The sequence below is a fragment of the Pipistrellus hanaki genome (assembly GCF_964339955.1).
Source record: "Pipistrellus hanaki genome assembly, chromosome: 6".
In the NCBI taxonomy this organism is placed as follows: Eukaryota; Metazoa; Chordata; class Mammalia; order Chiroptera; family Vespertilionidae; genus Pipistrellus; species Pipistrellus hanaki.
Genome location: NC_140508.1, coordinates 28012947 through 28040565, shown reverse-complemented (window position 1 = coordinate 28040565; position 27619 = coordinate 28012947). Strand labels below are relative to the sequence as shown.

General features: G+C 40.5%; 1 protein-coding gene across 1 annotated transcript in view; it reads right to left on the bottom strand.

Moving 5' to 3' along the window:
• HAO1 (hydroxyacid oxidase 1) overlaps window positions 1-27619 on the bottom strand; it is a 56632-nt gene that overhangs the window by 17871 nt on the left and 11142 nt on the right. The window contains exons 3-4 of the mRNA XM_084887451.1: window positions 11725-11980; window positions 4099-4274 (exon numbers count right to left, since the gene is read on the bottom strand). Of these exons, the coding sequence (XP_084743577.1) occupies window positions 4099-4274; window positions 11725-11980 (432 nt within the window). The remainder of the gene's footprint in view (window positions 1-4098; window positions 4275-11724; window positions 11981-27619) is intronic.

Below are 27619 nucleotides of genomic sequence, written 5' to 3'. Positions count from 1 at the left end.
AGAGCTTACTGCTATGGCATTCCATATTTGTTCATGTGTCAATCACTACCTTAATTGATTGCGAATACAGTGGTCAACAGGGAAAACAGTTTGCTATTTTATTGGTGCATTACTTCTATATGTAATCAAAAATACCAAAGGGAAATGTAAATGCTCAAGATTTACCCTCTACCCTCAAGCCCTTGGAGCTTTTGGCGCAGGCCTCTCTGTGCTACCTTACAGGAGCTTAGTGAGTAAATTCTAGACACAAGGCAGCGTCTGAAACACAATCAGGAACATGTGAGTGAATGTCTTTTTTAAAAAAACTGTATAAAGAAAAAAAGCTAGTTAGAGCACAGTTTCTGCAAAACAAAAAGCCATTTTGGAAGTGAGACAACCTTGTTTTTAAAAGATTTTTAATAAAATAAAATAAAAACCTCTAAAACACTATGTTTTTGCTCATAAAGGCATTTGCTCATTAGCATGAGTTCTGGCGAAGACCAAGGCCTGTCTCAAATGCATGTTTGGAGTTTGTGTTGAACTTTTCCAAGGGCAGAGTTTAACCACAGCAAGAGATTCAATCTTATTCTCCAATTTGCTTTCCTTAAAAATGGAATTCTTAAGATGGTGGTAAGGAGAATGTGTTATTGATATCTTTCCAGTTGCCCATGATTTCATGTGCCTGCAAACATAATCTGTGTCTTTCTGGTAGGTCAATCCCTGGGACTTCTGGATGAAAATCTGTGGAAGAATGAACCCTGGATTTCCCAGAACCTGCACTGCCGCCCCTGGGACCCCTCCCCCACACCACACTGAGCATATGCAGTTGTTGTCATAGAAATCATAATTGTTAACTAAATGAAATAAGTAGTTACAGAGAAACCAGACAATGTAAACCGTACATGTATGAATAGGTTATTTCCTTTCAAATGCCAAAGGTCTCAACTCTCTTGCTTTTGAGCTCTCAAGAAACTCATAGAATTTTCATTGATGACTCATATAGTTTTCACTAAGGATTTCATTAAATCAACATTTGAGCTATCTACTATGTGCAAAACATTACAAAAATATGTGGAAGCAAATTACACGTTCCATCTGGATGAGAATCAAAGAGAGATGATTGTCGCGGTAGTTCTAGGTAACAGAATGAAGTTCCAGAAAGCAAAATATTTTTTAACATAGCACATGATAGTAAAGTCTAAGTCAATAGATTTTCATCATCTCCTAGTGGGCAAAGTTGTAGAAAATGATATATATTTGGAACCTTAAGTTGAAAAGTTAGTTAAAAAATTAAATAGCCTCATTCATCTCATTCTTATATTTGTTCCCTATTTTACATGGATAAATGTGGGACTACCATATACTAAAATGTAATTCTTTCTTGGTGTTTTCAAGCCATTTGCCCTAGGCCACCTCTGTAATGAGAGTGAATTAAATGCTGGAAACTACACTGATTTTCTAATTCAATTATACCCTCTTACTTATTTCAGGTCAGACACACCCTGTGTAACAACAGTTTCTTAAACGATTACAAATAGACCCCAATTTTGAGTATTAAGGCTTGAGTATTAAGGACCATAATTATGCCACAATTTTGTGACCCCAATTTTGCCCCATCCATCCACTAGATACATTATACAAAATGTGATTTTTCTAAAATGCTAATCTGATAAGGCTGTTTTCCTGATCAACACCCTTAGCAGTTCTCAAACAACATTAAGTCTACATTCTCCAATACAGCTTACATGTTTTAGAAATTAGTACTCATAACTGCTTTCTTTTGCTATTATTTTAGTCTAAGAGTCATTTGACCTGATATCATAGCAAAACTCAATCATCATCTTTCATTCTGATGCCTTCTTTAGCCCTCTCTTATAATTGTTTACACTGTATCTTAAACTCAGCCTTATACTGCATAGATTTCTGCCTCTGCACCTCTTATCACACCCAAATTCTGTCTCTCCTACAAGAATAGGGTCAAGGACCTCAGATGATGATTATTATTCTTTTAATTTTAGCATAATAAATATTTATGTAATGAATGACTAAGTGAATGAATAAGTAAATGGATAAATGAATGAATGAGACAGAACCTTCAGGTCAATGTTCTTAGGACCTAGAGATGAATATAGTTACAAGAGGCAGCACTAGTAATCGTGGATGACAATATGAATAGGAGTAAGTAAGTGAAACTTGTTTAAAAGTGTTTGTAACACGAGGATAAATTCACTGAAGTTTAATTCTCAGAAACTGAACTAGAACAATGATCAACAGGAAAGAGTATAACAATATTTTTGAAGCACAGATTAAGACAGATCTGGATTTAAATATATTCCCTCTACTTGAAAGTTTCACTAGGCCTATTCTTTTTCTTTTATTAGCTTCATTTCTGCATACCTAAGATTAAAAAGATAAAGTCAGTGGTGTGCCTAGAGCTTTATAAATAGGGGCCATGTGACTCACATATTCAAATAAAACCTTTTAAAAAGTTTTGATTCTAAGTCATTGTTAAGTTAATAGACTCTCTCATCCCAGAGCCACTTCCTTAAACATTTCCATTTAAAATAATATGCTTTTGTCAGTTATCTGTTTAGCCATACTGAAAGAAATGTTTTCAAAGGCAAGAACACATTTTTGCGAGTGTACACATTAACACTCCAAATTATTACAGTCACTGTATCTCCCTGTGGGATCAAATACATGTGGATACAGGGGAAGTAGTCAACTTCCTTAATACCCAAGGCTTGATAATTAAGGATTTTAATATTTTAATCATTCTTGTTTTTTTTTAAATATATACTTTTTTATTTCAGAGAGGAAAGGAGAGAGAGAGATACAGAAACATCAATGATGAGAGAGAGTCATTGACTGGCTGCAGCCTGCACACCCCTTACTGGGGATTGAGCTCACAACCAGGGCATGTGCCCTGATTGGGAATCGAACTGGTGACCCCTTGGTTCCTGGGTCAACACTCAACCACTGAGCCACACCTGCCAGGCTTAGTCAATCATTCTTTATAGCAGTGGTTCTCAACCTTTCTAATGCCTCGACCCTTTAATACAGTTCCTCATGTTGTGGTGACCCCCAACCATAAAATTATTTTCGTTGCTACTTCATAACTGTATAATTTTGCTACTGTTATGAATTGTAATGTAAATATCTATGTTTTCTGATGGTCTTAGGTGACCCTGCTAGTGGTTATCAACCTGTGGGTCTCGACTGACAATCTGTCATGACCCACAGGTTGAGAACCACTGCTGTAGAGCCTAAGACCATCGGAAAACACAGATATTTACATTACGATTCATAACAGTAGCAAAATTACAGTTATGTAGTAGCAGTGAAAATAATTTTATGGTTGGGGGTCACCACAACATGAGGAACTGTATTAAAGGGTCGTGGCATTAGAAAGGTTGAGAACCACTGCTTTATAGGGAAGTGACATGGGATTCACCACACTCTGAAATCAGTTCTCATCGTTGTTACTTGGAAGGAACAAGGACAAAAATATTAGGAAGCTCTTAAAACAGGTTTGGTTATTAGAATATCATCCTTGGGGCCCAGCCAGTGTGGCTCTGTGGTTGATCACAAACCTATAAATCAGGAGGTCATGGTTCAATTCCTGGTCAGGGCACATGTCCAGTAGGGTGGGGGTGGGGGGCGTTCAGGAAGCAGCTGATTAGTGATTCTCTCTCATCATTCATGTTTTTATCTCTCTCTCTTCCTCTTGCTTCCTCTCTGAAATGTCATCCTTGGAGCTTCTCATTGGCCTAAGAGCAACTGGTGCAGCTTAAAGTAAGACCTAGAGAGTTTGTCAAACTCCATGACTTGGTAACAGCTAAAAAAAAAAAAAAAAAAAAAAAAAAGGCAACAGTATCCTAATGCTTTAAAATGGGTAACTTCTTGCTTTATGGGAGTCCTGCTCTCTTTCAGTATATTACCTAAGAATTTGGACATTATTTACTCACTAACATTACATTAAAAGGGAGAAGTGAGAGATGGAATGTCTTTTTTGAAGCTCGTGTTAATTTTTCCTGATTATTTTCTCTTAAAAATGTCATGATCATATCCACAAAGGATCTAAAATCAGTATGAAGTCAAGTAGAGACATAAACAAACCTCTCAGAATGCCTTTCGCAACAATTGGCAGCGATGTCAGCCCCCTCAGCCATTTAATATCCTCCCAGCTGATGGATGGGTCTATAGCTTTTGCCACATATGCAGCAAGTCCACTGTTGTCGCCAAAATTTTCCTTTGGAGAAAATGCTAAATCGTTGGTTTCAAAATTTTTCATCCTGAAATAAAGATATATATAAAATGAGAAACACCTCAAAGATATCTTTACAATGACTCACTCAAAAGGAAAAGGAAAGTTACCCTTTTCAAATCCATTGCTTGTTCACTCCTCAACCATCTAAAGCAGTGATTTTCAACCTTTTTCATTTCATGGCACACAAAAGTTAATTACTGAAATTCTGTGGCACACCAAAAAATATATTTTTTGTTGATATGACCAAAAAATTGGTGTAATTTTGATTCATTCACCCTGGACAACTATTGTGTTCGCTGTTGTCATTTTTTTTAATTTGACAATCTATGGGGGGAAAGGTCAGTGCCTCTGACTAAATAAATAGTCAGGTATTGCATGTTTTAAAAATTGCCAACTGGTTGAAAATCACTAATCTATAGGTTGGTTTCAATTATATTTTCCCTTTTTTAAATATAGCTTTATTGATTTCAGAGAGGAAGGGAAAAGGAGAGAGAGAGAATTACTGATGGCTGCCTCCTACATGCCCCCGACTGGAGATCGATCAAGCATACAACCCTGCTAGCCAGACTTTTCTTTGGGTAAAAATATAGCTGTACATTGACCTCTGACTTAGTCATAACTCTTTCTTCCCTTGCACTAACTCTGCCATTGAATATAGAAAGTATCTTGGAGCCATAACTATAACAATTTTATGTAAACCTAGAATTACATAGGCACACTATTTTAAAATTATTTTTAAGAGGATCATAAGATTTCCTTTAATATAAAACTAAGCTTAGTGCTTTTTACATTTTAGTGTACTTGCAGCTAAAATAACTGGTTGGGTAGCTTGGGTGGCATATATTATCAAAGAATATGAACATTCACATCCCACATAACTCTACTCAAGCCATTGGCAAAGTTTTCACGATAAGTATTAAACAGTAAGCTCTATAGTTTCATGGACTTAGGAGGCCCCTACAAGTCATTGAAAATTCTAGCTCCATGAGAGGCATACCCATCTATTTGTTGAGCCTTGGTCTGGATTTTAAGGGGAATACTCAAACATCTCTTTTGTAATCAAATGACTAAATGTTGTACATTTTATAACAGACTTTGAGTCTTCCATTGTCATTCTAACTTGAATTAAGCTAACCTTCTGGTCAATAAATATCTCTGTATTATGGAGAACCATCCCATCATTTAGAAATGATAATAAATGATATTAAATTCCAAACTTTTAAGTAACATTGGTAATAAGTAAAAGGTCTGGTCTGTAGCAAGACCAGAGGGGGGGGAAAAAAGGAAAAACATCTGTATGTGTATATACTCTGCACAGCAGCCCACACCCCTCCCAAACAAGCTACAGTGTTTCAGCAGGGGAGGGGTGAAAGGGTGAAATGGATAGGAAAAAACAGAAACATGGATAAAATTATATAAATAACTGTTGTTATTCTTGGACGGTGCAATGCAGATCAACACTTGAATGAATGTTGCCTTACAGAAATTTCAGGGCACAATGAAGCCTTGTTGTTGCTCTAAAACGTTGTTCAAAGCCAGAAGCCAAGAAAAAGTTTTCAGATATCTTGACAGAGACCCGCGATGGAGTGTTTTAGCAATGGCTCTGAAGAAAACCTCCGTGAATGCTATTTTTATTTGAGTTATGACATATACACAAGAAACACTTAAAGCGCCTTCTGATAACCAAAGTATTCCATTTTGTAAGGAAGGAAGGGGGCAACATCAAAATAATAACATGATTACTAATAACTTAATTCTTGAATCCCAGTCTATTTAATGACCCAGAGGCAAGGGATAGAATTTCTTCTTTGTAAGGAACTCGTTGTGCCTTGAATGTTCCTCAAGTATACTTTTTAATCTAATATAGAAATTATTTTAGCTTTTAGTAAGTTAGCATCATAAAAACAGTAGCAACTCCTAAGAGAAAGTTAAACATTATTAAATCACCAGTGGTAACACCAGTAATGAATATTATGGAGAAATATGTGATATTGTTTTATTATAGTTATTGATAATATGCCATTAAAGATAAAACTATATGTCTCCATAGTGGGAAACTAAATAGAAAATAACTATCAGTAGAGCCTATGATATCAACTCAATATGAGAGAGACAGAGATTCATAATGCATACAGGCACTGGTACATAGACCCCTAGACTTTAATTATGTGATTAGGGAAATGCTTATATTGAGAACATAGCCCTGCTAATCTCTTCCTCAGTGTGGCCGGGCAAGTAAAAGAAAGGTTGAAGGAATGGGTTTTAACTTTGAGCACAAACCTTTGCTAAAATTCTTACTAGTCATGTTTTATTGGGTAAATCACACATGATCGAATCTAGTTCTGTTTATTGATTCAGCATTACTTATTGAGCACCTACTGTGATGTTTAGGGTAGACCAGTAAATACAACAGTCAAAAGTCCCTGGCCACACTGAGTTGATATTCTAGCAAGAAGAGACAGAAAATAAACAATAAATGTAATCAATAAGTAATTTATGGAGCAAGTTAGATTATAAGTGCTATAATAAAATAAATGAAAAGGCCTTGGGAGAGTGGCTCTGCTGGAGAGTTGGAGCACTGTCTCATACACCAAGAGGTTACAGGTTCATACAGGTTTGATCCCCTATCGGGATCCACTGTGCAACTTATCAATGTCTCTCTCTCTCTCTCTCTCTCTCTCTCTCTCTCTCTCTCTCTCTCTCTCTCTCTCTCTCATTTCTCCCCCTCCTAAAATTCAATTTAGAATAATCTCTGCTGAATATTTAAATAAATTAATAAATGCATCTTAAAAAGTGCTTCAGAATAAAAGGTAAGTGAGCTGATAGAGGGTTGACTTAAAAATAAAATATGGTAATCAAATTTAGTAGCCTCCTTGAGAAGCTACCTTGTAGAGAAAATGAACAGATTGGTATTATTGGGTGTGCTACTTGTTGCTGCTATAGCAAAAGATCACAAACCTAAAGGCTTTACAATGACACAAACATTATATTGCAGTTGTGGAGGTCAGAAGTCCAGAATGATTCCCTCTAGACTACACTCAGGGTGTGGATAGGGTCATTTTCCTTCCAGGGGCTCTAAGGTGGAATCCTTTTCCTTGCCTTTGCCGCTTCTAGAGACCACCTGTGTCCCCTGACCCCAGAGGACATCACTCCAACCTCTGCTTCCATCATCACCTCGCCTCTCTGACTTGGACACTCCTGCCTCCCTCTCATGAAGACCCCTTGGTTGCATTCAGCCTGTGAGATAATCCAGGATAATCTTCCCATCTCAGAGTCAATTTTGCCGTGTAAAGTAACAGCTTCACAAGCCCCAAGGATTAGGACAGGGACATCTTTGGGAAGTCCTCATGCTGTCTAATACTGTTATATTGTGAATGTTTTTGTAACCAAAGAATTCAGAGGCTACTGGGCCATATACCTAGTCCACCTTCCCAACTACCCTGTTTCCCCAAAAATAAGACAGTGTCTTATATTATTTTTTTTCTCCCAAAGTTGTGCTAGGTCTTATTTTCAGGGGATATCTTATCTTTCTATGTGCTAGGTCTTATTTTCGGAGGATATCTTATTTTTGGGGAAACACAGTATTTTTCTCCCCAAAACCTCTCCAAGATCCCCACACATACTGTGTTTCTGTTCTGATCTCTACTGTTTATTTTTATGTTCCTTTCCCACTATAAAGACAGGTAGACCCATCCTTGATATAAAAACATAGGAAAAGTGAAGAAGTGAGCGGTGCGTTGATTTGGGGGAAGGGTATTACAGGCAGAGGGAAGAATCAGTTCTGAGGCCTTAGGGCGTTAGCACGCCTGGTGAGTTGAAGGAAGAGTAGGGTTGCCAGTGTGGCTCAGTGAGTAAGGATGAGGATGCTAGGAGATGGGGTCAGGGAAGTAATGGGGAGGGAGCTGCTCATGTTGGCCTCAGAGACTACTTTTATCATGAGAGACCTGGGAAGACAATGGCATTCTGATCCTTTTGTGTGTGTGATCTGTTCTGGTGCTATCATTAATAAATCATGTTGGGGCTTAAGGAAGCATGTCCCCAGGCAAATCACCAAATGGGTAAGTGTCATGATTAACCTTGCATGTAGTCATTGCAAATCCCTTTTCTTCTCTTTCCTCTGCCTTGGCATTACACACAAGAGCCAGATCCTTACCCAGAGAAAATGGACTGTCCCCTGGGGTGTGGACACAGACAAGGCCCTGCGTCAGAACCCTGGCTTCATTCCTGGGTTCTTCCAAGAGCAGATGAGTATTCTCCTTACCCTCCCCCCCTCACTGTCAGGAACCTCTGTGCCATGCAGAATGTACACACACGCATGTGTTTTGCATCGAGACCAAGCAGAGATGACCAAACTCCTGAACTCTGGCTGGTCCCAGATGCCAAGAGTCAGAGCCCTCCCCCACCGCGGCAGAGGAAGTAGCAAGGGCTGGAAAGAGCCACTGCTTTACAGACTCATTCTCCTCTGGATTTCCTGCCTGCCTCGCCTGCCAAACCTCACTTGTGCAAAGCCCGGCTTCACCTTCTATGAGTCAGGTCAGCTGCGGAAAGAAACCTGATTTCATATCAGGCCAGAACAGAGGAGCTTTTCGGTTGTATGTGGCCTCAGACGGAAACCTGGGCCCCCCATTAGTGGGCTCTGCCTTCGACTGCTGAGTGTGGGCCACTGGGAAGCCAAGCAGAGGAGCTGGCCCGCCTGAAGCCCACCAGGACCAGCAAGGCCAGAGGGCACTCTGGGGGTGCGGCACCCAGCCCTGGGGTGTTTCCTGCCTGCTCGGTGATCTGGGCAAATTGCTCACTATTTGACCATCTTCAGACGGGAGACATGACAAGCCACTCCTATGCACAGGGACAGCTAAAAAGAGCTTTTGTCTCATGGTCTTGTGGGTCATCTGGGCGGGAGCCTGGGAGCAAAGGAAAAAGGGGGGGAAGCAAATCCCGCTCCTGACTGAGTGGCGTGGCATGGAAGGAGCAAGACATGGCAGCCGGAAGCAGCAACTGTGTCATCTCCCATGTCTAAATACCTGCCACTGTGAACATCTTATTTTTAAAAATATATATTTTATTGATTTTTTTTTACAGAGAGGAAGGGAGAAGGATAGAGAGTTAGAAATATTGATGAGAGAGAAACATCAATCAGCTGCCTCCTGCATGCCTCCTATTGGGGATGTGCCTGCAACCAAGGTACTTGCCCTTACTGGAAATCAAACCTGGGACCTTTCAGTCAACAGGCCAATGCTCTATCCACTGAGCCAAACCAGTTAGGGGTGTGAACACCTTTTGTCATGCAGAGCAAGAAAGTGCTTCCTGCGGAAACCAGTTTGGCTCAATGGATAGAGCGTTAAATTGGGGGCTGAAAGGTCCGGGTTCGATTCTGGTCAGGGGCATGTATCTTGGTTGCGGGCACATCCCCAGTAGGGGGTGAGCAAGAGGCAGCTGGTGGATGACTCTCTCTCATCGATGTTTCTAACTCTCTATCTCTCTCCCTTTCTCTCTGTACAAAATCAATAAAATATATTTAAAAAAAAAAGTGCTTCCTAAGCTGCAGAAACAGTCCTACTGTTTTTACTATTGTTGTTGCTATTAGTCATATTAACAGGAGGAGGGGAAAATAGCAAACTCCTTTTGAAATGGCAAAAGGAAAATATTGAGGAATGTTTCCTGTTAGAAGCCTTGAGTGGCATACTAATTTTAGAAAGTCTAAAAAAAATAATAATAATAAGGTAATCAAAACAGAGAAATAATGTGAATACAGATCTCATGTAGAGAAATTTGAAGCCATCTACTTGCTGATGAATTCGGCCAAACATAGGAATATGTCAGGGGCCTTTTACTTTTTTCTTGGAAAGACAGCGTGTCTGGGTAATCCTGGGTCTGGGAAACAGGAAGCAGGTCTGAGGGGAGAGGACGTTCTTTTTCTGTCATTGGCCACTGAAGGTACCATATGCAGAAATAATATCCTAAACCTGCTAAGGTTGAGAACATCGCACTGATAACTTACATAGGGCAAGATTTGATGCACAAAAGTTTATACCCAGAGAGGTACGTACTCAGCAGAGCTATAGAACAGCTGTGTGACACCCAGGACTGCAGATGGACTTATGTGCTGGTTGTGATATATCCTATTCTATAACATATGCAGAATTCCTGGCTTCCATCAGTCTTCTTGTCCTTGTATGGAATGCTGATTTGATTTTGAATCTTCCAGATTTGTGAGCTTTCAGAAGGGTTAACGTTAAATGTAGTCATAAAAAGCAATAGCCCATGTAAAACGAGGTCTAAGATCCAAAGGAGGCATACCTCGTTGTTTCCTATCCTCCCATGGAGGCTTTGAAATCCCTTCATCTAAATGTCTTCTATTACAACTAATATGCTGATTCCTGTTCAAATGCGTTTAACCCTGACAATTATCATTGCTGTGAAAAATCCTGAAAGCAGATCTTGATGGGAACTGGGAAAAGATAAAATAAAAGGGAAAAGAGGTCTATAGTTTAGGGAGGTTGGGGTCTTTCTTAGTAAACTCCACTGAAGTCCCAGCTTTACTAAAGATTGTCTAAATTCTAAATTATTACAGGAAAAAAAGGACAATTTCCTGCTACTGCCCAAGCTGACTGACCTAATGAAAACATCATTGTTCAGCCATAGATTACTAGACACATTGTTCATGCTAATATGAGTGAGTGCATGAATGAATGAATCCATGAATAAGTGAGTTAAAGTTCATCTACAATTATATAGGGATATTGCAGCCCTGGCCAGGTAAACTCAGATGGTTAAAGCATCATCCTGATACACCAAGGTTGCAAGCTCGATCCCCAGTCAAGACATATATAAGAGTCAACCAATGAGTGCATAAATGGGTGGAACAACAATCAATCTCTCTCATTCAAATCAATAAATGAATTTTAAAAGAGGGCTATTGCTCAAAAAAGTCATTGATGAGGAATCAAGCATGTGGCTTCTTTTGCCTCCACTCTTTAAGTTTTCTTCAATCTTCCTAGCCCAGAAACGATGAAAAATAGAAGTTACTAGGTGGCTCTGTGATTTCAACAAGACCTAGGATATTGGGATCATAATAAAATTGTATCCTGGGCTATATTAAGTATCATCTATCTATATGGCATTTCATTCTTCTCCAAGCCCTTAATGCTCTCTGTTACATAACTTTGATTTTTATAAATATATGGGCAATTTCTATCCCTCTTTATAGCTCAAGTATGTAACACCCACTAAACAGGTGTGGTTTGCTGGAAATTATGGGGATATTTGGCAAGGACACTATCCCTAGAATCCAGACCCTATCAGCCCTAAACAAGATCCCTCTCAACCATACTTAGGGTGCAACATTCTGTGAAGAACTAATTCCCCAAGACACTCACTTGGATACTAGAGAGAACTTTTGGAACTGGCTCATGGCAAGAGCAAAGAGAATTAGAAAAATATCTCAGGGGCCCAGGAGACCAGAGACCGATGGTTACCTGAGCTGTGGTGGCAGCTTGAACCTGTTTCGCACATCGTCAAAGCGGTTGCCCAGATAAGGGGTGTCCACTGTCACAAATATGGCCTTGTATCCCATCCGTTCGGCCCGCCGCACGAGCTGCTTGGTGACTTCCCGGTCCTTGTAGATGTACAGCTGCAGCCAGCGAAGCGCCTCACGGCCGGCCTCTGCCACTTCCTCAATGGAGGAGGTGGCCCAGGAACTCAGCATCATGCCCGTTCCCAGTGACCTGCAGGCTGAGGAAGGAAGAAAGAAGGGAGAAGAGCAAGGCAAGCCTGGTATGTTCCCACTCCAAATACTTCAGCTGTAGCGTAAGGGGTAAAGAATCTACAAGGGCAATTTGGCAAAAAGAAGTCAAATCTTTCAAAAGTTAGAAATATGCATTTCCCCACACACACTGTGAATTTATCTTGAAGACAAAAATGAGTCATGTAGTCAAAGGTGTGCCAAATATAAGATTAAAAAGTTGGGGAAAATCTGACATCTAACCATAGGGGGTTGGATATAATACAGTTCATATTTAAAATGAAATGTACACTCCATTAAAGGTAATATTTTTGTGATAATTAATTTGGTGTCAATTTGGCTAAGCCATGGTAGCCAGATACTGGCTTAAGCATGCTTGGATGTTGCTGTGAAGTTATTTTTTTAGGTGAGATTCACATTTAAATCAGCATACTTTGAGGAAGGCAAATTACTCTCTATGTGTGGAGGGGCCTCATCTAATCAGCTGAAGACCTTAAGGAAAAGACTGACCCTCCCTGAGGAAGAGGGAATTCTGTCAGCAGTCTTTCTTCAGGCTCAAATTGCAACATCAACTTGTCTCAGGATCTCCATCCTGACAGCTTACCTTAAAGATTTTGGACTTACCAGCCTCCACAAGTATATGAGGCAATTCCTTAAATAGTTAGATAGATGATAGATATTCCTCTCTCTTTTTTTTTTTTTCTCTCTCTCCCCATAAATCCTATCTAATAAAAGAGTAATTGCAAATTGACTGTCACCCTAACACACAAGATGGCTGCCCCCATGTGGTCAAAGATGGCTGCCCCCATGTGGACACAAGATGGCTGCCACAAAATGGCCAGCAGGGGAGGGTGGTTGGGAGGGACCAGGCTTGCAAAGGAGGACAGTTGGGGGTGATCAAGCCTGCAGGGGAGGGAAGTTAGGGGAGGTAGGATTGGGACTAAACAGGCAGTCAGACATTCCTCAAGGGGGTCCCAGATTGGAGAGGGTGCAGGCTGGGCTGAGGGATACACCCCCAAGGACAAATTTCATGCCAGGCTTCTAGTATGTATGTGTGTGTATATATCTAACCTAATAATAGAGTGATATGCAAATTAACCATCACTCTGCTACACAAGTCACGCCCACCAGCCAATCAGAGCGAGTATGCAAACTAACCAAACAAAGGTGGTGGTTAATTTGCATACACAGAAGGAGGGAGGAGTGAAGACTGAAGACAGCATAGAAGGAAGAGGGAGGGAAAGTGGAAAGCAAGGCGGCTGCTGCTGTTGGAGGGAAAGCACTGGCAGCATGTGCAGGGTGGGGCAGGGTGAGGTATGCAGCAGGCACACGCAGCTGTGGAGACAGCGGCAGCGGACAGCAGCAGGGGTGGCGGGCGCGGCAGGTAGAGGTGCACAGCAGCAGGCCAGAGGGGGCGGCAGCGGGCACAGCCATGAAGGCAGCAGCGGTGGGCGCAGTGGGTTTGGAGTGCAGGGCAAGGCACACTGTGGTGGCAACACATGCAGCCGCAAAAAAGGTGGTGGAGGTGGCCACGGGCGTGGTGGGGTGGGTGGGATGGGTGGGGCGCCACAGGAGAGGTGGGGGTGGTGGGAGGGAAGCCCACCAGAAGTCTTGCAAGAATATTCCTGCAACAGGTGCCATATATATATATATATATATATATATATATATATATATATAGTATTTTTCAATTTTATACTTTTTAAAATTTATCTTTAAAAATGTTGTTAAAGATATATTCTACCATTTATGTTGCCTTTTAAAACTTTATAAAATACATATACTAGACACTCCAAGTACAGTTTCCTCACATCCCTTTGAGCAAGAGATCAATAAATGAGCAAATAAATGAAACATTAGATAAATTACTCTATTTATCTCAGAGAACTTGAAAGAATATAGGTAATAATCCTTGCTCCAAAAATAAGTAGTAAAATTGGGGTCAGCTTTAATGGAGGAGAAACTGACATGATGTTTATATGCTATATACCAAATATGCCAAGAGATAAATAATAAACATATAAAATGGAATATATGATCCTGGGTCATTCGACTTATCTGTGTGCCCACCACAGACTAAATGAAAATAAAAGTAGTTGTGCAAGTGACACAGAGGGTGATGATGAGAATCAAGTGACCTGCTGCTTATAAAGCAACTTTAAGAGTTTATAAAGTCTCCATGCTTCTCAAACTTTACTGGACAATCCCCCAGAGTGTTTGCAGAAAGACTGACTGTAAGACCTGCCTCCAGCATTTCTTACTCAATAGGTCTGAAATGGGGCCCAAGTACCAGCCTTTGTAACCAGTGCCAGGATGCTGATGTTGCTGGTCCGGGACCACGTTTTGGTATTTAAGTAGTAGCATTATCATTTGGTGGTAAAATGCTAAGTTCAAATGATAATAAAATGAATTTTGTTTTCAACACCTGTTGCTTTTTCTATGCGTTTTATGGTGGTTCTTATCCCTATTCTTCAGATCATGGGCCAGATTATGAAGACCTGCGCTGCAGATTATATTGTCTGTGTACCACTAATCTGTTCCCTCCAAGTGTTGTTTTGATAATTTTTCTCAGAAGGACTCATGGCTGCAAAATGTTGTCCAACAATCCACACTTTATTGAGTAGTAACATATCAGACTATTATTGTCTGATCTTTATTAAGATTTGTTAATATGGAGATGGCTCAGACCATTGCTGTTATTTGCAAGGAACACCTGGGGACATTGATTGCTTGGGTTAGAATCCCCTAACCATCAATTTACCATGAAGAAATTATGTCCTGAAGAGGATGTGAACTGACAAAGGTCACATGGAGATGGGCAGCAGAGCGGGAGAAGAACACAGCATGTGTGTCCACTCCCCAAAAGGATCCTCCTAGAACTCCCAAGTGCCCAAAAGACTTCCCTGGAATCAGCATGGATCAATGTGCCTCGAATCCTTCAGGGCCATGGACAACAAGGAAGCAGGTTTGCCACATGCCTGAGGGGCGCTACCAAGCTGCCAACTCTGGGAAAACATGGAAACTCAGTGAGCAATGGGTAAGGCCTACCACACTGTAAGGGCTGAGTGTGGCTGCACAGATGGTCCAGCTAATGGACCATCAAATGTTAGAGCACCATTTTGTAGTTTACACTAATGCATCAGCAGCACTGCCAATAAAGATCAAAAACATTCAAAAGGAGCCTGACCAGCATGGTTCAGTGGTTGTGCATTGACCTATGAACAAGCAGGTCCTGGTTTGATTCCCAGTCAGGGCACATGCTGGGGTTGTGGACTCGATCCTCAATGTGGGGCATGCATCATTGATGCTTCTATTTCTCTCTCCCTCTCCCTTTCTCTCTGAAATTAATAAAAATATATTTTTTAAAAACTCAAAAGGATACAAATCATTAAAATCCTACAAACCAATGCATCAAAAATATTTACATCCCCTCAACCATCACACTCGCATGTCAGCGCTCACAAACATTTTGCCCAACATCCTTTGGCATATATGTTCAGAGAAAAGCAAGGCCAGTCCATGCCATCTATTTCCCAAGTCTCTCAGCTCCAATACCAATGCCTCCTGATGTTATTGGTGCTAAGTATTTATTTTTCAATGACTGAATCATAGGAGCTGAAACTTTGGATCAGGGTCCCCCTTGTTTCCAGTTGTAGGCAGTCAGTAAGTATTTGGTGACTTGATGAATTTAGTGAGACTTCTTCATCAAGTCACCAAATCACTGCTTTGGCTGATATTTTCAAATGGTTCATATTTAACATTTCTTTATCTTCTTTATGTAGAGATCAAAGTAATACATTATGCCATCTCTATAGGAAAATGCTTTAACACACTAAAAGAGACACTAGTAAGTTCTCAGGCATTGAAGCATCAAAGACAAGGACAAAAGCATCAACGATTATATATATATAGCCTAGGAAATAATATCTATATTCCCCAAAATAGGACATAATGGACTGAGAGTCAGAGGCTTGGGCTACAGTCCCAGCCTTACCCTCCACTAAACACATGTCATCTGCAAAATAGCCATGACCATAGCTGCTGCCCTGTCCTCTCATAGGATTGCTGGCAAGTCCACTGAGACCATGTCTACAGACATTTTCTGTGTGAACGCTGAAGAGATGAGTTGTTAAGGGTTTGTGAGGGAATGTCTAACACTATTTGGCCAAAGAAGTCCTACATAGCTTTTAAAAGTTTCCTCATCTTGCCAAGGACCTGGGTTTCTCAACATCTCCACACTCAGCTCTCCTCTGCAACAATTTCCATGCTTAAGACACCCAATCCTCTTTTTTCTTGCACATATGGCGTCAAAGGCTTGCCACCCTAAGGAAGAACACTCTTTTTTTAAAAAAAATATATATATATATTTTATTGATTTTGTACAGAGAGGAAGGGAGAGATAGAGAGCTAGAAACATCGATGAGAGAGAGTCATCGATCAGCTGCCTCTTGCACACCCCCTACTGGGGATATGCCCGCAACCAAGGTACATGCCCTTGACCGGAATCGAACCCAGGACCCTTCAGTCCCCAAGCCGACGCTCTATCCATTGAGCCAAACCGGTTTTGGTGGGAAGAACACTCTTAAAAGACAGGAATCTTCTCCAGGCCAAGGGGTTACCTGCTGGGTCCTCTGTAGGGAGAGAATGTCAAAGGAGATAATTCCTACATTCCAAGGGTACACAGCGCTTTGAAAAGCCAGGGACAAAACAACTTCAAATAATACTGAGGGGCAGCAGAATCAGCCCCCCCCCCCCCACACACACACACACACACCCCACCCCTACCTTTTATCTGTCCACAGACTTCCTAATAGAGCACTTCAGAATAGAGCTAAAGGGCTGTAGTATTTGCATACTCTAGCCATCAAACAATAATACCTGGAAGAAATGTGTTTTTTGTTTTTTAAATTTTCACTACATTCTTCTGTTTCTCTGCTCTTTCATTTCCCTGCTGGGACACTCACATTCTGCAGGTGTTTGGTGATGGTGACACTGGGAAGCCTGCAACCAAAGTACATGCCTTTGACCAGAATCCAACCCGTGACCCTTCAGTCCACAGGCCGATGCTCAAACCACTGAGAAAACCCAGCTAGGGTTGTACTCTCTTTTCTTAGTCATTCTTTTTCCTTTCATTTTACTTTGAAAACCAAATCCTATGAGGAGATTCCAAAATGAAGCAAGAGAGGAAGAGAGAGAGAGAGAAAGAGAGAGAGAGAGAGACTGAGAGAGAGAGAGAGAGAGAGAGAGAGAGAGAGAGAGAGAGCGCCCAAAAATGAGAACCCCAGGTCAGAAAGCACTCAGATGGTTACTAGGGAAGAGCAGAAAATGTGCTAGCCATAGGCATGAGTCTTCAGGGCTGGGTGAGCTGTAGAGGACAAGAGATTATAGACATCACTCATTCATAGGGTTACCAGGAATCAGAGTCCACTCAATAGCACCCAACACACACTCTTTCATTTGCCATACAATTGTAAGTATAATTTTATGGAAATAAATGTGGTTAATGTCATTATTATATATAATGTCATTGGAAAATATTGGTGCATTCTGTTTAACAGAATAAAAGTTACCCTCAGACCTGCTCACAATCAAGTTTCTTGTTAGATTTGCATTATGTGCCCTCGGGTGGGGAAATGCTGTTAGGGTATACAATGAGTTGGCAGAAGACAAGGTGCAGCTCAGCATCCCCAAACTACGAGTGAATAGAGTTAACGCAATTTCCTATGTTATGGAACCTGTAATTCACTACAGAGGATTATATCAACTCATATTAGATATAAATGCAGTCACCTCTGAGTTGGTACAAATCCTAAACTCCAATGCACAGTGAGTTTAATGGGCTAGAGCTTTGCAAAACATCATGAACTGGCAGAATCCTCCCTATGGCTACGAAATGCAATGTGCTTCTAGATTTTGGCCAGGTTTTGCTTTACCTCTGGCCTTAATGAAAATGTTTATTTCTGATCCCAGTCATCTGGATGTGGAGGTCAGAAGATAAGAACATAAGTTTTGGGGGCTGGACATTAAGCCTACTTACCATGGTTCTTCTATTGAAAACCACTTTGTACACATCTCCCTCGTTTCTTTAGCATCTGCTTCTGACTTTCTGCTGTATTTCAGGCAGTTCTCCTAAAATCAGCTGCCTCTCAGATCTTAGAAGGACTTTAATGAGCATGTGATTCATGCTACATCTAACACTGTTTTCATCTTGAGGATCTGAACTATGCCTTTGGTTGAGATGCACCAGGAACTTCCAATCTAGACTTTCCAGTGCTTCTCAAGCTTTGATGTGCATAGGAATCATGTGGGAATGTTGATAAAATTCAGGTTCTGACCCAGTAGGTGTGGAATGGGACTTGAAATTCTGCATTTCTAACAAGCTTGCCAATGATACTAAAGCTTTTGTTCATGAAGGATACTTTGAGAATAAGGTAGACATTTTTGTTCAAAAGGACCCATCCAAGTTAATAGGAGATATCTGATGGCTCGAGTGAAGATAGACCTTATAGATAATGGTAGTGCATGGTTACCAATTGCCAGTCACATTCTGCTTATGAATCTGTCTTTCCTCTCCACAAATGTCCAAATGTCCCTCTGGAGAGAAGCACAGGCATATTTGCCACATTTTCTCATACATTCATCTCTTACTAGTTTTAAAGTTAAGGTATTCATTGCATTATAGTAATACCTTCAGCACACTTCACCATCATCAGATATTTTATAAGCTTGCTGATCTAGGATTTGCCTCGTTTCCTAGATTTTATATTAGAAGCAAAAATAAGTGCCAAACTAAAAGTAAAATGCCGGAAGATGAGGAAGAATAAAGAGAGGTTACTCAAAGCTGAGAAGGCACAATTTACCAATTGTAGAATTGCTTCCAAATGTTTAAGGTCAGGCCTACCAGTCTTACACATATAAGTAAGATGCTGAATCATCAGGCAAAATAAAGGTCATTATACTAGGATTGACAAGGAAGGGGGTTATAATACATTTGAGAATGATGTTCATCCACAGCCACTGTGACGATAAATAGAGGAAAAATAGAAGATACGAGAAGAAATGTCGATAATGTGGAACACTGATTCATGTGGGACAATCACATGCCCAGGTTAGAGGACAACAATGAAGCAATGTGCTACTTTGGGTCCAAATGATTCCTTTGAAAATAGCTCTCCTTTATGGGAAAGATGAGTTGGTTTCCAAAATTATGCGTTTGAAGGAAAAGGGGTAATATGTTCAAAGAGCCTAAAGTGCTGTTTTTAGGTACCTTTGATTAAAAGCCTCCTGCACAACTTAGTCATCCAAACAGCTGGGCTGAAATTTTGTTAAGAAAACGCGTTTTGTCATCTGCACAGGAAGTCCTTACCTAATGGGGGAAATATGCAATGACAAAGCACCAGCAGTTGTGTGGTTCTGACATACAGGAATGTTTGCATAGATGTGCACCCTCACATCCATGGAGTGTGTCAGCCTTTCTTTGCACAGGAACTATCTTTCCTCAGGTTTGTTAGAGACATAATTGACAATGTTGTATGACTGCCTAAAATTACCATTGAGGTTACTCAGAAAAGGAATGTTCTAAAGTCAGTAATCCAAGAGAAGAACAAAACTTCCGCTACAATTATACTGGAAATACTTAGAAGAGGTCAAACAAATCTTAATTTACTATTTAGGGAACATAATCAATTTAAACACTCCCAAGGAAGGCCAGGAAACCAGACTTCATCTTTCCTAAGGTTTCATGATGATCCATTGTCTATATTTGTGTAGTTAAATAATAAATTTAACCTGCCATTACACCCTGAGAACCCTTGTTTATGGTATGGAGATATTATTGAGGAATAGTTAGTCCCAATGACATCTTAGCCCTCCCTTTCTTGCTTCCACTTTATCTCTGGGGCAGCACTCTGCAATAGACTAAAACATTAGCTGTAGTGGAATGATTCCCAGGTTATTATTCTGTCATTTTACTGAGTTGTGAGGTCTTGGCCTAACTGGCAGATTGTATGTGGTCCATCCCACAGTAAGATGCCTTTTAAAACAGTTTCAAAAAATATCAAGTTTGGACACTACGACTTTGATCAGCCTCCCTCAGTTTAACAACCTCAGGTTGGGATACACATGTGGGCCTGTGACTCCGCACTGCTGCACTTCACCATCAGGCACACTACTAACTCGAGAAGAAGCAATTTTATCCTCTCAGGAAAGCTACCCAATAGCTTAATTTATGGTGCAAAAGTCCTAGAAACCATACCATTTGACATTGGTCTTGAACATAGCTAAAGTTTAATTTTTAATCACTCTTTAAACATAGACTATGAGTTTTGAAAAATTTTAGGCATGAATTATATGCTGTATGTATAAAATATATATTTATGCATATGTATATAAAAGAGGTCCATAATCTTTTCATCTATATGCATGTATATGGACATGGACAGTACATACATGTGTGTATATAATGTGTTTGTGAAGAAGGACTATGTTCCACTGACTTTTGATTGTTGGCAACAAAGGTTCAAAGCATAAATTGGTTGAAGTAGATTAAAAATAAAGGTGGTAAAAGATATTATTTTATTTTATTTTTTTTTTTGCTACAATGATGCGAAGAAGGTGTCCCTTTCCACATGTTTAACCTAGGTACTTTGGACAAAGTTAAAATGAACTCTCTTCTCTCCATTAGTCTTTCCTACCTTTGTTTCTTCCTAGTAAAAATTGATAAAAATCCTGAACAAAGACAAATAACTGGCTCAGACCGGAGTGGAACAGAGAGCAACCCCTCCTAATCGCTGACCAGCTCTAGACCTTGGTCCGGGGCGTGCTTTTCCTCCATGTCAGTGAGGAGAATGATAAATGATAATCACCTCACAGGTCTACTTTGAGGATTAATGATAGGAATGTACGGTCCAAACTTCTGGTGCATAAATGACACTCACTTCAGAAAGAGTCAAAGTTTCATTTAAAGCCAATCTGGTGCTTTTCCTGGATTTGGGTAAAGTGAGAATAACGGGGACATTTTCCTCATAGTTATGCTGAAATGTATATATCTACTCGGTCACCTAGCACAACACATAAATATATAAATCAATAAAGCTTTCAGAAATACATCGTTTGGGTCTGGAGCAAAGGAAATGACAATTTTTCTTGCTGAATGGTCTTTCACTCACTGTTAGGGTTGATCACTTAATCTCGGAAAAATCCAGAAAATTCAACAGCTACAGCTCTCACCTACACCCTAATTCCGTTCGCTGGGGTCTGTATGGCTCTTTGTGTCCCTCTGCAATCTGTTCCACCTGCACCTTAATAGGTGGTCAAGTCATAGCTGGTCCCAAAACTTCACTCTGGAATGTTCTGGCCTTTTAGGCTCAAAAAGAAAGTGTTTAGATTTAATGGTTTTATGGCCCATCAAATCCTGTGTGGTAGCCTCTAATTGCATCCAGGGGCAGACATTTCTTTTAAAATCTTTTTCCCCCCTTCTTTTGACAGTTTAATAAGTATTTGCTAATATGCTGAGCATTCCTGGAACACATTAGGTGGGGCTGCCTGGTTCTCTATTCGAGGTCCCAGCACTCCCTCATGTGGCACCTGTCCATATAACAAGTCAGGAGCAAAAGGATACTTGGCTGCTGAATCCCCTTTTTTCTTTCTTTTTGGCTTCCATGTTTAAACAGACCAAAAAGAGCTAATGTAAAGGATCATCTAAAATGCATTGCAGCCACTGTGCATAAAAGCAGAGATTTCCATGATTAATGCCCCAAAAGCCGCGGTGACTAATGGGCTCTGTGAAAATCAGAGATGCTCTACTTATCTTGCAAGGTGGAAATGTAACCTAATGAGACCACCCCTTTTATATGCTACTAGCATTTATGTTTATTATTGCTATTTCCTTCGATATGTTAATTATTTGTAGAAATGATTTGATAATCATCCCTGAAGTTTATGTGAATGATAAAACTTTAAACATCAAAATCCAGTCTTGTAAGTTCCAGATGAATGTGCCTTTATGAGTAGAAGCCTTTCTATGATTGCCTAAATGTAACAATTGTCAGTTATCAAAACACTGACTAAATCATCTAACTGCAGTAAATCTCTGAATCATCGCTCAATGCAGGGCAACTGCTCTCCACTCACTGTTTCCCAGCTGTTTTCCTTCTATCTTAAGAGTTTAAAATTTTTGTTTGTCTAAGATTCAAGGCCCTTTATTTTATGTTTCTGACCTTTGTACAAGCTCATCTTTTCTAACGAGTTTCATAGACTTTGGCTTACACCATGCTTTCAAAACTAAAGGGATAAGTCTATAAAAACAGAATGTTTGCAGTTAGTATTTCAAGACTATGGCATAGAGCTTGCCTTCAGCTTCTTGCTGCAGTTAATGACATTTGGAAATATCAGTAACTGACCAATGTATTATCGACAGCATCGCCTATGTGATCAATAAGCTTGAGAACAGTATTGAACTTCTATGCAAGCCTCTGTTTTCATACCCACAGACTGTCGGAGAAACATCCTTGCAGGTTTGGGCTCTCACATTTTCAGATGGTGGTCAGGGAGAGGTGCGTTAATACATTCACATTGCCTGGCACACGTTCATTGCTATCATGTCTGGCCACAGCCTTCGAAGCATGGCTTTTTCAATGTATGTGACGTTTATTACGACAAGTTGGCGAGGTTGCAGAGAAAAAGGAACTCTCGTGCACTGCTGGTGGGAATGTAGACTGGTGCAGCCACTGTGGAGAACAGTATGGAGCTTCCTCAAAAAACTGAAAATGGAACTCCCATTTGACCCACTCCTAGGAATATATCCCAAGAAGCTAGAAACATCAATCAGAAAGGATATATGCACCCCTATGTTCATAGTAGCACAATTTACAATAGCTAGGATTTGGAAACAGCCTAGGTGCCCATCAGCAGATGATTGGATCCAAAAACTATGGTACATTTACACAATGGAATATTATGCTGCCATAAAAAAGAAAAAATTCTCATCATTTGCAGCAACCTGGATGGAATTAGAGAACATCATGCTGAGTGAAACAAGCCAGTCAATGAAAGAGAGACACCACATGACCTCACTTATTTATGGATGATAAAGAACATTATAAACTGAAGAACCAAAAGATAGATATAGAGACAGTAAAGATAGATATAGAGACAGTAAAGCAACAAGCAGACTGTCAAATTACAGCGGGAAGGTTGGGGAGATCTGGGGGAGATAAGAGATCAACCGAAGGACTTGCATACATGCATATAAGTACAACCAATGGACACAGAACTCTGAGGAGGGAGGGTATGTATGGGAGGGGGGGGGCATTGGTATATGTACAAAAATAATAATTTAATTTAAAAAATATATTTAAAAAAAAAAGAAAAAGAAAAGCAAAAAAAAAGATAAATGTATATGGTGTTTATTAAACACCTATCTGAGTTTTCAGGAAGATCCAGAGATAAATGCCTATCCGCTTGCTCTCCTCTAGCCCAAGAAAGCAGACCTGAGAACTGAAAACCAGAGGCACACAGCCCTCTGTCCGTGATCTGTGTTCTCTGGGCTGGCATGGGAGGTAGACGGCAGAGGATAGAGGTGGGACATCAGAAATATAAGGAAGTCCAGTTTTCTAATTTGAAAGGTCTCTCTTTTTGCATTTGATAGAATGTTAAATGATATTTGCAGCAACCTGGATGGAATTGGAGAACATTATGCTGAGTGAAATAAGCCAGTCAATGAAAGAAAAACACCACATGATCTCACTCATTTATGGATAATAAGGAACATTATAAACTGATGAACAAAAAGATAGATACAGAGACAGTAAAGCAACCAACACTGTCAAATTACAGTGGAGAGGGTAGGAAGATATGGGGGAGATAAGAGATCAACCAAAGGACTTGTATGCATGCATATAAGCATAACCAATGGACACAAAACTCTGGGGAGGGAGGGCATGTATGGGGGTGGGGGAGGGGATCGGTAAGATATGTACACATATAATACCTTAATAAGAAAATGAAAGAAAAAAAAAAAAAGAATGCTAAATGAGCACAAAACTATTACATACTGAAAAAAATGAGAAAGATGACCCGCTGTTGGGAATTTTTTGTTTTTGAGTTTTCTCTTTGTGGAGGTGTTTTTTTCCTTTGTGTTTGTCTCACCAGCAGAACTTGCTTAGAGCACTGCTCTTTTGAACTGCAGCATGCAACCGAGTGGCCTCGCTTCCCTGAGGTCCTTGGGTGCAAGCCCAGCCTCCTTCAGACCCTGATCTCGCTTAAGCAGCTCACTCTATCACTGAGGTAACATAATCCTAGAGAGTGAAAAGGACCTGCCACAAGAAGTGAAACCAGTTAGCGGTGAATTTCCACATAAATCAGATGTCCCAGCCGGGCAGCCCAAGGGACAGTTGTAGCCCACAAAAGTATTTGCTTTGGCCCACACATTGTTGCCCCAAACAGTGTTTTAGAGAGTTTTGATTTATCTGCCAACATTAAAAAAAAAAAAAAAAAAAAAAAAAAAAAAAAAGCCAGGAGATTGGACATAAAAATCAAGGTTTCTGGCTTCTCTTAAAATTTTTGAAGATTGGGAACTCCACATCCTCACTCCCTTGGGCCAGCAGTTGGCTAGCCCCACACCAGGGCTGCCCCCTTTTGATAGAACCTGCAATCTTAGGTTTGCTGGTCTCCACCACGGAGCTTGCATTGTTTTTTGTTTTTTTTAAAATATATTTTATTGATTTTTGACAGAGAGAAAGGGAGAGAGATAGAGAGCTAGAAACGTCGATGAGAGAGAAACATCCACCAGCTGCCTCTTGCACACCCCCTACCGGGGATGTGCCCGCAACCAATGTACATGCCCTTGACCAGAATCGAACCCGGGACTCTTCAGTCCCCAGACCGATGCTCTACCACTGAGCCAAACCGGTTTGGGAGCATTGTTGTTTTTCTTACCCTCCCGCCTCTGGATATTTATATTATTAGGCTGGCCCCTAAAGCTGTTTTTTGAGGTTCCTGCATAAAGCTTAACAAACAAAAATATCTTCAGCTAAGTAAAAAGAGCTACTTTCATTCCCACTAAGGTGTAAACAGGGTGTACTTTTCTGAGAGTGGTTTTCATGTGCAGAAGAGAAAGATTTGGGAGACTCTGAACTCTGAGGGACAAATAAAAAGTGCACCCCTTTGGGGGAAGCTTTCCCTAGCATTTATCTCATGTGATCCTCATAAGAACCCTGAAAGGTAAGAGCTGTTATTCAACTAGGGCTGCCAGATACAGCAAATACACAGGACACGCGATCATAAATGATTTGCTGTTTATGTGAAATTTACATAGTCGTTGCCATTTTGAAAATGACAAAAAGAGTAGCTTCCTTGGTCACTCTACACCCACTCAGCCAGGTAAGAAAGAAGAGCTCTATTCTGTAGTGCCCTACAGTGGTGAGAAGGCCAAAAGCCCTCTAGCAGGGCTTTGTGAAGAAGTCTGAAGAGCCAACTTTCCATTCACTCACTACCTTCCCATCCCTCTCTGTGTCCTACTCCATCAATCACTTGCAATTATTCCCACATATTTGGGAAGATGAGACTATGGTACCATGGCTACTTCCAGAACTTTCTGGAAGCCCATTTTAATTATTCAGGCCAGGCCATTTTCTGGGGATTTGGATGAGCCTCACCTACACTTACTGGTCAGGCTGTAGGGGATCCTTTCTGCAGAGAGTTGCTCACTAACTCATATCCCTTGAACTTGGCCCCGACTTCCTCTTGTGAGGGGCCAAGGCCTTGAAAACAGGAAAACTGATTTGGAGTTAGGTAATTAAGAGGGTGAGAGAAAAGAAAATCCTCTGTATAACTTCCACAGATTTCACACACTCCTCATGGATCAGGCTTGCTCGATAAGATTTCCATATTTTAAAACAATTGAGTAAATCAAATATCAGCTGCATCAATTTTCAGAGTTTTGAAAAAGAAAGTAATTTCTTCCAAATATGCATGTTCTTACACTCTTACTTAACTTTGTTTGAGGCTAAAGATAATCTCCAGTTAGGCCCGTCTTGGTTTGCATCCTTCTAGAAACCAACAATGAGAAAGATGTGAGCATGAGTCTTTTTTCTGGGAATCATCGCAAGTGAGTTCATGGAGTAGGAAATACAGAAGGATGGGAAGGTAGTGAATGAATGGGATGTTAATGAGCAGGTAACTTCTGAGGGCAATTGTGGCCCAATTCCATGGGGGAGCACTGGGCAACAGTATTGGAAAATGTGTCAGGTACTCTCATCAAAGAAAGATGGGGTCTTTCTACAACGCCTCTGCATCTTTGGCTGAGGGGTCCCTCCCACTCATCCACCTATCCTGATATTTCTCATTCAGCTGCCAGAAAAAAATGACAGGGGAAAAGTTGCAGGTTCTGATACAAATGGTAACTAACAAGGGAATAGGTCCAGGCACCAAGGGCATCTGCTCCAGGTACACATCCTTTCCTCCCAAGGCACCTGTCCATCCCGCACCCCAAAACTACCAACCAAGGAACACTCTTTGTTATGAGCTGATCTCCATTGGCTTTCAGGATGAAACTAAACGGTAAAGAGACCATCAACCCATAGGTGGTAATTGGAATATAGAAGAAAACTGTATGAATGTTTAAATACTCCAGGGTGGGTTCTACTACAAATCTGGAAGATAAACCGGGATATCACTGCACAGACAAGAACCTGGTCCAGGGTCTTAGATTCTCCAGGGCGCCGTGTGTAACCTCCATTGCCAATTCCTCTGCATTCTCATGTCAGCACATCTTTGTTCTGCCTGCTCCGCCTTATCCTGATGTCTATCAAGCATCTCACTCTCTTGGGGCTGGGGTGGGGTGGAGGACTTAGAATATAGTTAAAGTTTAGGAGACTATAATTGACAAAAAAGCAGGCTTGCCCTCATGACATCTTATGGTGTGTTGTTGTTTTTTTCTTCTGGAAATTAAAGGTAGCACATGTAGTCAGGAGCCCAGACTCAAATCAAACTGCCTGGGTCTGAATCCCATCTTTATCATTTATGAGTTGTGAGTAATCCTGTGGAAGTTATTCATTTGCTGTGTAAAATGGGCTTAATAATAGTACTACCACTTTGGGCTGCTCTAAGGATTCCATGCTTTAATACTTGTACCTAGAATAGTGCCTAGGATGTGCTCATTGCTTGATAGGTGTCTGATAAAGAAATGAAAGGAATCCTACAATAGATAACAAATATGCCTTGTGATTAGTGCCAGGAGGAAATAGTGTTGGATAAAATAGTCCTACCTACACTATCAAATTATAGTTTCAAAGTAAGTTTTTTCCCCCTCATGTTTCTTTCCACAACACCAAAAATAAGAAGCACTGATCTTGAACCCATCAGAAATGAGGTGGAGAATAAGTCTTGCCACTGACTAGCTATGAAAACCTGCTTTCTCTGAGATTCTAGCTGTTTGCCTACACCTTGGGGACAGTGACACTATCAAGCATCAAATAAAGTAACATATATATATATATATATATATATATATATATATATATATATATATATATATGTGTGTGTGTGTGTGTGTGTGTGTGTGTGTTCCTAATATGCAAATAGACCAAACTGCAGAACAACCGAACAACAGGTCACTATGGTGTATGCTG